The following is a 12,286-nucleotide window of genomic DNA, read 5'->3' on the forward strand; positions in this document are numbered from 1 at the left end:
GGTAGGAAAAATTAAAAAAATAATTCCACATGAGTACTGAAAAGTGTGTTGGAGAAAACAGTAAAGAATCATCAATTATAACACATATATTAAATATATGCCTTTAAGTCAATTCACTAAATCTTTCCTTAATATCAACAGCTCTTTCAAAAAGGAGTCTGAGAAACTGGCAGTATTTGGACATCAGAACTCATATACAGTATATATCTACATTAGTAACAAGTCCTCAGTACAGACAGGTAAGAAAGACTATCTGGAAGTTACCTGGAAGGTCTGATATAAAACTTAATATAACATTTCTAATAAAACGAGGGCATTGGTGCTGACAACACTGAACAGTGAAAGAAAAGTAATTTTTGCAGTCAGTTTAAAATCTGTTTTGTTCTCTTGAAGAAGAAATATCTCTAAGTTACTTAAATCTTACAACAAAGGATCAAGTATTAAGCAGCATGAGAACTTCATTTTGCATTTGTGTGTGCTATCTAGATTTACATACTAATTTGAACACTGAGACAAAGAAAAGTGACCAGCAGTGCTCAGCTTAAAAGACAAACCCAAGTATCAGAGCATGACTCCAGTGGACAATTAAAAACTGCAAATGCATAATGAGGATGAGGGCTAGCATCCAAATACAAAGAAGTGAAGAGTAAGGTCCTAATCAACTTTCTCCTGCAAAATTCCTACAGCTGCAAGAACCTTTTAGCAACAAAACAGTAAAACCTTGGAAAGAAAACATAAAAATGCTGTGTACTATGAAGATGTTGGTTTTTCCTATATAGTGATCTAAATTCAGATGTTTGGGTTTACACTATTCACCTAGGCTCCCTTGAGAAAGGTATGCTTTATTTCTGAATGGACTGAAAGGTCCTTATGCCTGCCCAGTAACAACTGAGGAAGCCTCAGTGACTAGATCAGGATGCAGCACAATGTTAAGACTATGCTACTTCAGCAGCAGAATCCCCTATCCATACATTGTTCCACCATGTTACGTCATCTTTAACAAACAAGCTCTGAAAAGAAACCAAATCAGCCTGGGGGAAATAAAAACTGGTCCCTCTCATTTGACTCATGCTATGGCTACATGACTGATGATCCAGCATGGGAGGAGAGGGAAGAGGAAGACCATGTGGTCAGAGACAGACTAAAGAGACAGGAAGAATGGCCACTGCTTCAGGCTAGCACCTCGCTACTAGATCAACTTCTTAGTAACACCCAGCCAAGTTCTTAATACCTTGAGAACCAAGTTTCAGAGGGCTGAAGTAAAATAAAAGCCACCCCTCAAGACTGTAATCCAAAGCATGAAAAAAAGGCTGATTATTAACCCAGAAAAAGGATCAAAATAAGTACAATAATACAGTAAGAAACTACCACCCTACAGCTCAAAAAAAAAAAAAAAGTAAATTTTGATAGACACAGCAATGCACCAGCTGGGAAGAGCTTTCAAATTTTTTTTTAAGTACAAAAAAGGACATCTCGGAGGCCATAAGGACATCTGACAGCTCCAGGCAACAAGGCAGGTTAAAAGACCACTGGCAGTAGTTGACTGCTCAGCCTCTGCAACAATAGTAACATGGCCATATGACCCAGAGGTGAGAAATTAAAATAAGCACAGTAAACCCACCATTAAGGGATCAATATTATACAAATACTTTTTGTGAAGCTGTTTATAGCAAGAATGAACAGCAAACAATTGTGCATTCCTGGTATTTTTTTTTTTTTAATTAAAATGCACCTCTATTTCCATGACATTCACAAATAAAGCCTTCTGAAATTTCCAATTTCCATAAGGCTAATACATTCTGAACCTCATAAAATAGACTGAGGCACACACCTCCAACACAGCATCTGGCAACAAAGAAATCACTGAAATAAAAATAAAATCATGGTACAAAATAAAGTGATACAGGAGTCTGTTTTTAGCCATACGTACATATGTAGCAAAAACTGTCACAGAATATATTTTAAAACACTGTTTCCTTACACTTACAGAACATACAATGTACATGAAATAAACCAGAAAACTGCATTAAAAGTAACACCTTTTAGAGAGCAAATATGTATAGAACTGTTTGGCTGAGAGGTCAATTACTCAAACAATAACACTTGAAATGTATTATACAAAAAGAATATCACATGATAGTACACTTTGTGAAGTTCCATATAGACAACTAAAACTTTAGATTCTGTCTATTTGCTTAACTGTTTTCCACACATGCAATTGGCACTCTTTGCATGAGTAGGCATTAGTTTCTGCAGGGTTACATATTTTGTACAGACTGCATAGTTTATATCTTTTAATACAATTTGTTATCACATACCCATGTATCTGCATGAACAGGCCTGATGTTGCTGAGAAGCACCTCTTCATAATTTCCATAATCACAGAATTTAACAACTGCAGTTGTCCCAGAGGAATGGAGAGCTTCAATTTCTGCCCGGTAGAACTTAAAAGAGAAATTTTCAAAGGTCATAAAATGCTACCTGAAATACCACAAACAGCTTAACAACTGCCTTTTAATACATATGTGTGTGTGTGTGTGTGTGTGTATACACACATATATATACATATGCATAAAATATGTACATATATTTAGTCTTAGTATTATATTTTGAGTAATATTTGCACTAGTTATTAAACTAGTGCTAGTTATTAAACTTTGACATGGCAGACTGCAGGGACATCACAAAATGTATTTAGAATATTTATTGAGAAAATATGCAGTTTATCAAAGTAGACTGAACAGTTAAAAGACTTGCTTTCATTTCTCTGAAAGCAGAACAAATTCATCATAACAAATGCTACACAGGGAAGTGTTACTGTAAGACTTTTTCTTAAAAATACACTTATCACCAAGCGTCTAACAGCCATATAGACTGTGCATGTTAACATATACCTATTTTAACACATAATGAAATAGGGTAAAAATATAAAACTGCCCCTTCAGAGTCCTTTTTATAAACACAAAACTTGATTTTTTTGATATTTATACAGACACAGATCAGCTTTCTTGAAGAAATTCAATCACTTTTATGCTACTGAACACAAAGAAATCACTGCCTCCTAATAAGGTTAAGCTCAGTACTGTACATCATCATATTTCAAAGTTGTCCTAGATAGGAGCAGCAGCATTTATTATAACTACCAAAAAAACAATAACCCTCAAAAAACCCCTCTTCAAATGTGATGAATACTTTTCAGGTAACAGTCCGGTATTACACTATATCTACTTATATATTTATGTTTTCCAGAATTTCCAAACCTCATCTCATAGTAATGCAAATGTTCTTCTGAAAATAGGAAACAATTCTGCAATATGCCATTATATTTCACACTAATCCATCCACCCAAGCTACATATTCCTATTTTGGAGAGCCAATACACTGTATATTGCCACTATCAAAAATTCTGTATGCCTTATCATCTCCTTTACTCACACAGACAAAAGACATGTAAATAAGGTCATGCTCCTGAGGTAACACGGTCTACTCCCTATAAAATGGACAACCTCCCCCCCCCAGACATTAAATAAATAACCAAAAAGGCAGAAAATGGTGTGTATAAAACCTATTCAAAGAACAACAGAATTTAAGAGAGTTCTCAGGTTATCAGAAAGGGTCAAAAACTGCAGAAACTACCCAAGACGAGTGACAGAGAACTCCTGAACAGATAATAACAAACCAAAGGAAAAATAACATCAAACTTTTTTAGCAAAGGAAAAGATGAAAGAAAAAGGGTCTTGCTGCAAAAGACATTAACAGGAAAAAACAGCTAAAGAGGAAGTATTTAAACTTCTAAAAATCAAGAAAACAAAACTACCATGCAGCATAACTCATTTGTTCCACAAATCCTTCAGCTATTTATCACATTTATTATCACACTAGTGATAATGAAAAATAACCCTTTTGCTGTTTGTGTAATGACTGAAATAAGAGGGTTTTTTTTGTTTGCTTTTTTAATAAGCCCATTGCTGCAGACAAGGTCTTGCCTTGCACTAGTACAGGTTGCACACTACCTTATTCTAGAAAACGGCATTAGACCTACTATTACAGACTACTCTAGATGGCACAGAAACTTGTTCATTGTTCCCTGGGAATGAATATGGGCACCTAGATCCATACTCATCCCCTCAGATTTTCATTCTTTAAGTCAAATGCTTCCGTTAGAAACTTAGTCACCCTAAATTTCACCTGAATGAGAGAAACAATTACCTTCAAGATGACTTAATCTATGCACTTAAAGTTCATGCAATGAACGTGACAAATCTCCTAAATAGAATTTAAAAATAGAACAAGAAATTAGCAAAAAAGCACACTACACACCTACGAACAAAGCCCCTGTCTTTGTGCTAGCATCCTAAATATCTGCATGTATGCAAGAGCGCAATTTGAGGTACTTCTCATTTTGCAAAGGCATACCTTGTTGTCTTCCCAATAAAGAGCCAAACATTCATCCCCTGGTCTCCAGCTTTTCCCATACTCCACATGAATCGATGGTTCTAATATTTTCTCTGGTTTGATGGGCCCAGATCTCCTTTTGGGACCAGTGTTGTAATACAACATTTTATCATCAAAAGATGGGATTGTAGTGGGTCCTGATGACTTGATAGGTCCTACTCGTCTACCTTTCTGATGATGCTCAGTATCTCCATTTGGCACAGCATTAAAATTATCAGTTCTACCAGGATTTTGGTAATCGTTATTAACACCAAAATGTTGCTCACTTCTTACCATAAAGGCTTCGCTACTTATTGTTCGTGCCTTCCTATCACAAAAATTTTCTGAATTGTGTATTTGGTTTTCCCTTTTGCCCCGTTTCTGGTTATTGTTGTCTGTAGTATCTTGAGCAGCAGAGTTCTCCTTGAATTCTGTGAAAGACACCCCTTTTCCTACTCTGTTTTGCATATTGTTATCCCTTTTTTTGAAGGTAATATCACTCTGGTGAGTGACTATGGGATAACTCAAATCCTTTGGCCTATCATTTCTAGGATAATGTCTGTCACTTCTGTTTTTTTCATCTGTCCAGTGTTCTAAAGAGGTGTGTCTTTCAGGACCTCTGTTTCTTGGTAACCCACCACTTTCCAAAGCCTGCCTTGAATTTTGAATATCCCTTTGAAAACGAGGGGGTTTCTCATTCCTTTGCTGCCTCATGTCATTGCGAGAAATGTGTCTTGAATGATTCTCTTTGATGCCATTCTGTTCTGTGTTTGTAACTTTGTGCTGAACTTGATGTGGTGGCTGAAACGGCAATTTTGGTTCTACAAAGAAAAAAATTAATTATTAACATCTTTGACACAAACATATTTTTGAAATAGTGTTTCAGATCCTAAGTGATAAAGCAACAGTATTATTTAGAAAAAGTATGCAGTATTTACCTTTGTGACACAGAAATGGAATGGTACATGGAAAATTTAGCAGAGACATTTGAACTGTAATTCCTAGTTACTGGAAAACATACACTACTCTGGGCTGTACTTAGAACCAAACCACTTACCTGTATGAGAAAAGCTGTGCATACATTTCCAGGAGGTTACTTATTTCTCCCTAAGGACATCAATAACTCACTTGCATTAAAGCCTTTTAAGACAGAAAAATATAATTGCAACATGGTGGAAGGAAGAGGGAGGTAAATGAGGAGAAAAAAGGAATATCCGAACTGAAACTTTCTGTAAACATAACTCGTTAAAGTTACTTATTCAGCATAAAAGACAAAGGCAAGAAATAAAAGTGATAAAATAAACACAGCTGATAAAACATAGATAACAGGAATAGTAAGAGCAGAACTCAAGAGACGCAGATGAATGAGCTGTAACATAAACTATTCAAGCATTACCTTCAAGATATTCAACCAGAACTCGAGCTGATGAGAAGAAAAACAAGATTATCACGGATTTCATAGGAAAGCAAACTTGCTAAGGGATGCTGGGAGGAGGGGAACTGTGGGAGTCTGTGACACTTTTTATGGAATTCTTTGGGTTTTTTTAGGCAAACACGGAATTTTTAATGCAATGTTTAGCTGAAGAGCCAAAGGAGAGGAAAGAGCAAGATGAATCCAAGAGGAATAAGCATGAGGAAATAAAGGAGGATTAAACAGGACAGTTGCAAGTAAGCAAACCTCTGATCAATACACTTGCCAGGCCAACACCTGCATGTGATCACTGTACCCTGTCTCCTCTCCTTATTAAATGCTCTTTCTAAATATCTTCTCTGTGATTAAGTTCTCTATTGTGTGTGAGGGGACATGTTTTAAGCTGGCTGGTGAACTTGAGACACAATAGCTGCTAAGTGGTCCAAAAAAGACCTGGCAGTTGAATACTGGAAAGATCATGGGTCTGAAGGCCAACTACCTATGAGACCACAGGTGTGGGCTCAGATACTGGACAGACCTATGTAAACATGCTCATGTAACCCTGCTGCAAATTTTCAGGTTAGCCAGTGTGCTAAACAAAAGGTGTTTGAGGTGGGTACCAGAGGTAAACAGGGGCCATGAGAGACCCATGTATGTTCATGTGGGTGGCTCGGTATGAGATCTGCTAGCAGACTTACAACCTGATTGAAAAGGAAAGCATAAACCTATTAGAGGGATTCATGTTTATATCATAGAATGGTATGGGTTGGAAAGAACCTTAAAGCTTATCTAGTTCCAACTCCCTGCATTGGCAGGGACACATTCCATTGGACCAGGTTTCTCAAAGCCCCATCCAACCTTTCCTTGAACACTTCCACAACTGCTTGGGGCATCCTGTTCCAGTGCCTCACCACTGATCTTTAAGGTCCTTTCCAACCCAAAATGCTCTGATTCTATGACGTACTGTGCAAAACCAAAACAAAATAGAAAACAAAGCCCACACATCACACTGGTGATACGACTGGTTTACCACAAGCATTAACTGTTAAGTTTGAGGACAGAAATTCAAACCTGAAAGCACAGAAATATCCTGTCCCTTTGGGGATCTCTGGGGCTGGGTCCCTAAGAGTTCGGGGGTGTATCCTTCTACTTGCAATAAATGCTTGCTTTCCACTGAAGTCCTGTTCTTCTGAGGGACATCTGCATGAAGATTTAATGGATAGTATGAAAACCTCTGCCAAAGGCAATTCTTTGGAAACCCTCCTACACAGTCAGTACGTCTGGCTGTCATTTATCTCCTGCAGATAACATTGGCAATAGAGAATATAACGATCAGGTGAGATATGCTCAGATAAAGAGTGTGCAGAGGCCAAGAGTCCATGTGATACTGACATCATACAGCATCACTCAAACCACCACAAGAGTATGGACTGTAGTTATAGGTTGCATATTTGAAGAAGAAAACTGACAAGTTTGCTGAGAAAAAGAAAAAGCAGCCTGGGAAAAGTCTTTGATAAGCAGCTTGAAAAGCTCTGGGTCAATGCTCCAACCAAAAACATGGTTTTGTTTCTCACAGCCTACTCCATGTAATAACAAATAAATAAGTAATGATTAACAATTTGATCTTTGCTTCAATCTTTCAAAGGTGTAGATGCCTGACAAGAGCTTTTGTGGCTTTGGATCCTGAGCAGATGGAAACACCAGCCTGTTCTCAGCCCCAAAAAACTGAAGAGAGGAAGTGTCTGAAACATGCCTGGTTCTCAGCATTTTGTCCATTATTTCTTAATTCTATCGTCAGAGCTCTTGGCACTGTTTTCTTCTCCCTGATAATCCTTGTGTCTACTTATTTAAGCTGGCAAGAATGGATGAACTGTTCCTCATAACAAAAGAAAAATAAGAAGATGAATGGAAAAATCTTTTGTGTTCAGTAGGAGGAATAATCCAAGTGCAAGCAAAGGCAGATAGTTGACAGCAATTCTGCTTACTATGTCTGTTATCTCTCACTGTCAGCAGGTTTTTCTTGCCAACCAAAACTCAAACTACTTAATTTCAACACAGAAATATTTTCACATGTGTCACCAGCCACTTACAGCTAGAAATAAATAAGTATAAAACTATGAGTTTGTGTTAGTTCTTTGCATTTAATTTAAATCGAGTACAGTGAGTATATGCTATGGTTTACAATTAAACAACTAGCAGATTACGGGAGATGGGTATTTAACGCTTTTAAGAGCTAGAATTACTTAATATTTCATTAACTGTGAAAAAGGAGATGAAACAACTTGTTTTCTAATAACTGATTCATACTTCTTAAAACTAATAAATAAATAAACATTTAAAAAATCCCCAAAAGTTTAGCATGCTGTCTTATCTCTAGAAAGGAACAGACGTACCTCCTAAACAAAACAAAAAGGTATTTAAATTCATCCATGTTTTTCTACTTGGTCTAAATCCAACCACAAAAAGGTACCAAATCAGAGCTAACAAGTTAAACAACTGTTCTGGGTTCCTGTTCACAAACAGAACCATCTGCCCTGGTTACTGCAAAACCAGAAGTGAATTTAAAAATTCTCAAAAGCACTGAGGCTTCGGGTGTAATTAGAAACACTAGATGAGAACACCAGGGAGTGAGACACAGAGAAAAGCAAATCAATCCTCTGTGTACTTGAGAAGAAAAAACCTGTTCTTTTCTGACCCCTTCTCCCCAGACCACATCAGTAAATCTTGAAGAAAATCGGGCATGACACAGAACTAAAAAGATATTTATCTCAGTTCAGCAAAATTGCCTTTTGTTTTTTGCTTCTGCAGAGACTCTCAGCCCTTTAGAAGAAACTGTAGTCTGCCTGAAGTGTATAGAAGCCTAACGCTTACGATAATGATAAATACGGCCATTCCAGGTAATGATATCCTCAATGTAATAGTAGGGGTGTGCTCATTTATTTAAAACCACTATCCCTACACAAAGGTCAGCTCTCTGAATAGCTAGAAAAGAAATGGAATTTTAGAGATGATATGGGAGAGGAATATGGGTCAGAAATACTGCAGAACAATCAATCTCGGCTTATATTGAGTGGAGGCTCTACTATGCTACATATAAATGCAGAAAAACCTGCCTGCCTGGGCCCTCTTACTACAGTTACTGGGCAGAAAAAAAAAAAAAAAAAAAAAAAAAATCAATGAAGACACCTTATACTTGGCTATGTAACATTACATTTCTGAGTTGTTACTTGCAGTTTCCCTGAGTTGCCTTTCATTTCTTGACCACTGCTTTTCTAATACTAAGAGAAAACTACATGTCTCTACTGCTAACAACTGACAGTAGGATCAAATGAAATAAAAAAAAAGCAGCTAGTAATATACATCTTGTCTTCTGCAAACACCTGGATGCAGGCTTCACGACTTAAGAGTTCACAGTTGTAAGTATAATCACTGCAGATACATAAGCACTCCTCAAGCACTGTTAACACTTGAGTCATCTCAGTTCCCATGGAACTTCAGGCAACTATTAATTAAGAATTTAAATGAGATTATTTTCAACCACAGGCATAAAAATGGCAGAAAAACAGCACTTGCGTTAAATTATTTTTAAGATGCGTTTGCATTCATCAGACTGCAGAGGTTTTCTCAAATTTGGCAAAGAAAAAAAGCATTTCTAAAAAGAGACCAGAAGCCTGCAATTCAGCAAAAGCCTTTGCACTTCTTGAAAAATCCATCTGAAGAAGACTCTGCAAGTTAAAACCAAAACCTGGCATAGAAAGAGAGGCTGGACACATTCAATAAGAAAACAAACTAAAAAAATGAAACTGAGCAAGTACTTTAAAGCCAATTGATTTCCCAAAACCAGTCAGTAAGAGCGCATGCATTATTATTTCTTCAGAAGGAAAAAACACAGAAATACTTCAAGGTTTTTAAAAAATAATTGGATCACTTTGTGAAATCTTAAAAAATGCTAACAACTGATTTTTCCAGAGAAGCATGACTCAGGAATAGTACACCAGATTGCACATAATGCTAAAAACCCAACATACTGTTAAAAAACCCACAAACCCAAGAACCCTGTGTATCACACTAGCAAATATGCCAGAACTGTTGGCAACTGAAGGAGTACAAAACCTTTGCAAAGTTGTCACAGATTACATTTTTCTTCTTATGGCATTTATGGATATTCTTATTTTTATTTAAGTGGGAAAACACAAAAGCAAAGTATATTTATCTTTCAAACACTGTATGCTAATATACCATTTTTTTTTTTTTACTCACATAATACTATGCTTTATTGCACTACAGAATGTTAGCTGCATACAGATACTAAACCCAAAGGATGATAAAAGTTTGCCTAAGCAAACATTATCAACCAGTAATACCATTTTAAAAGACACAAGTCACTGATTTCACAGTTCTTGGTAAATTTCTATTACTTATTTACTATAAAATTACTGACAACATGAAAAACATATCCCATGGGGACTATTTCTATTATTTTTCCTTTAAATATCTTTCAGTCACACATAGAAGCGTTCTCTAATCTGACGATATAAGCACAAATCTTAACCAAAGAAAAATGAATGTTTCTAAAGCAAGAGAAACACACTACCACTGTTTTCATTTCTGTTCACTGTAAAAGCCTTAACTCACCTTTGGTAAGCAAAAAGAGTTGTCAAAAGATATCTCTCAAACATAATTCCCTACATATGCTTTTGAAAATGAGATTGCATTTATTACCTAAACTGCTTACAAAATTGTATCTGAAAATGCAGCATGTCTGTTATTTGAAAGTTATTTTCACTAAAAAGTTAAAATTTCTGAGAAATACAGTGAAGATTCACGTTATAAATGTCTGATCTACAACCAGCTACATTTCATACAGAAAGATATAAACCTGTGGCTACACACCATAAACAAATGATAAGGAGAGGTGGCCTGGGAAGAACACAGGGATGTTGTCCGAGAAACTAGGGACCAGGTTAGGAAAGCCAAGGTCCAGTTAGAATTCAACTTGGCTAGGGAGGTTAAGGATAACAGGAAGGGATTCTACAGGTATGTAGCGAATGTAAGACAGACTAGGGACAACGCAGGCCCTCTCTGGAAGCTATCAGGAAAACTGGCTACACAGGATTTGGAGAAGGCTGAGGTTCTGAATGTCTTCTTTGCTTCAGTCATCACTGGCAAAGGCTTTGACCACACCACCCAAGTCTTGGAAAGCAGACACAGGGACTGCAAGAATGAAGACCTTAGGGCCACTGTAGGAGAGGATTTGGTTCGAGACCATCTTAAGAACCTGAATGTACACAAGTCCATGGAACCTGATGAAATCCATCCACGGGTCCTGAAGGGGCTGGCGAATGAAGCTGCTAAGCCGCTGGCCATCATACTTGAAAAATCATGGCAGTCAGGTGAAGTTCCCAAAGACTGGAAAAAGGGAAATATAACCCCCATTTTCAACAAGCGGAAAATGGATGACCCAGGGAACTACAGACCAGTCAGTTTCACCTCTGTGCCTGGCAAAATCTTGGAGCAGATTCTCCTGGGAGGCATACTAAGGCACATGAAAAATCAACAAGGTGCTTGGTGACAGCCAGCATGGCTTCACTAAGGGGAAATCCTGCCTGACCAATTTGGTGGCCTTCTATGATGGGGCTACAGAACTGACGAACAGAGGTAGAGCAGTTGATGTCACCTACCTGGACTTCTGCAAAGCGTTCGACACTGTCCCACACTACATCCTTGTCTCTAAATTGGAGAGACATCAATTTGATGGATGGACCACTCGGTGGATAAAGAACTGGCTGGACGGCTGCATGCAAAGAGTTGTGGTCAATGGCTCAATGTCCAGCTGGAGACCAGTAACGAGTGGTGTCCCTCAGGGATCAGTGTTGGGACTGGTCTTGTTCACCATCTTTGTCAGTGACATGGACAGTGGGATTGAGTGCGCCCTCAGCAAGTCTGCCGATGACACCAAGCTGTGTGGTTCGGTTAATGCGCTGCAGGGAAGGAATGCCATCCAGAGGGACCTTGACACGCTTGTGAGGTGGGCTGAAGGAAGTTTCTGAAGTTTATGAAATTATGAAGCTTATGAAGTTTAACCATGACAAGTGCAAGGTCCTATAACTGGGTCGGAAAAATCCCAGGCACAGCTACAGGTTGGGCAGAGAAGAGATTCAGAGCAGCCCTGTGGAAAAGGACTTGGGGGTGCTGGTTGATGAGAAAATGAACATGAGCCAGCTTCAGTGTGCACTCGCAGCCCAGAAAGCCAACCGTATCCTGGGCTGCATCAAAAGGAGCATGACCAGGTCGAAGGAGGTGATCCTGCCCCTCTACTCTGCTCTCGTGAGACCTCACTTGGAGTACTGTGTGCAGTTCTGGTGTCCTCAACATAGAAAGTACATGGAATTGTTGGAATAAATCCAGAGGAGGGCCATGAGGATGATCAGGGGACTGGAG

General features: G+C 38.0%; 1 protein-coding gene across 3 annotated transcripts in view; it reads right to left on the minus strand.

Annotated features, from left to right (window-relative positions):
- The window catches only part of TDRD3 (tudor domain containing 3), a 96,833-nt gene that overhangs the window by 11,737 nt on the left and 72,810 nt on the right, over positions 1 to 12,286 (minus strand). For all 3 annotated transcript variants that reach the window (XM_061457260.1, XM_061457258.1, XM_061457259.1), the window contains 2 exons: positions 4,417 to 5,255; positions 2,319 to 2,444 (listed from right to left, as the gene is read on the minus strand). In XM_061457260.1, the coding sequence (XP_061313244.1) occupies positions 2,319 to 2,444; positions 4,417 to 5,255 (965 nt within the window). The remainder of the gene's footprint in view (positions 1 to 2,318; positions 2,445 to 4,416; positions 5,256 to 12,286) is intronic.

Source organism: Pezoporus flaviventris, unplaced genomic scaffold (assembly GCF_033815535.1).
Source record: "Pezoporus flaviventris isolate CSIRO_AGI_PZ_B2104156 unplaced genomic scaffold, CSIRO_AGI_Pfla_v1 ptg000025l, whole genome shotgun sequence".
Classification (NCBI taxonomy): domain Eukaryota; kingdom Metazoa; phylum Chordata; class Aves; order Psittaciformes; family Psittacidae; genus Pezoporus; species Pezoporus flaviventris.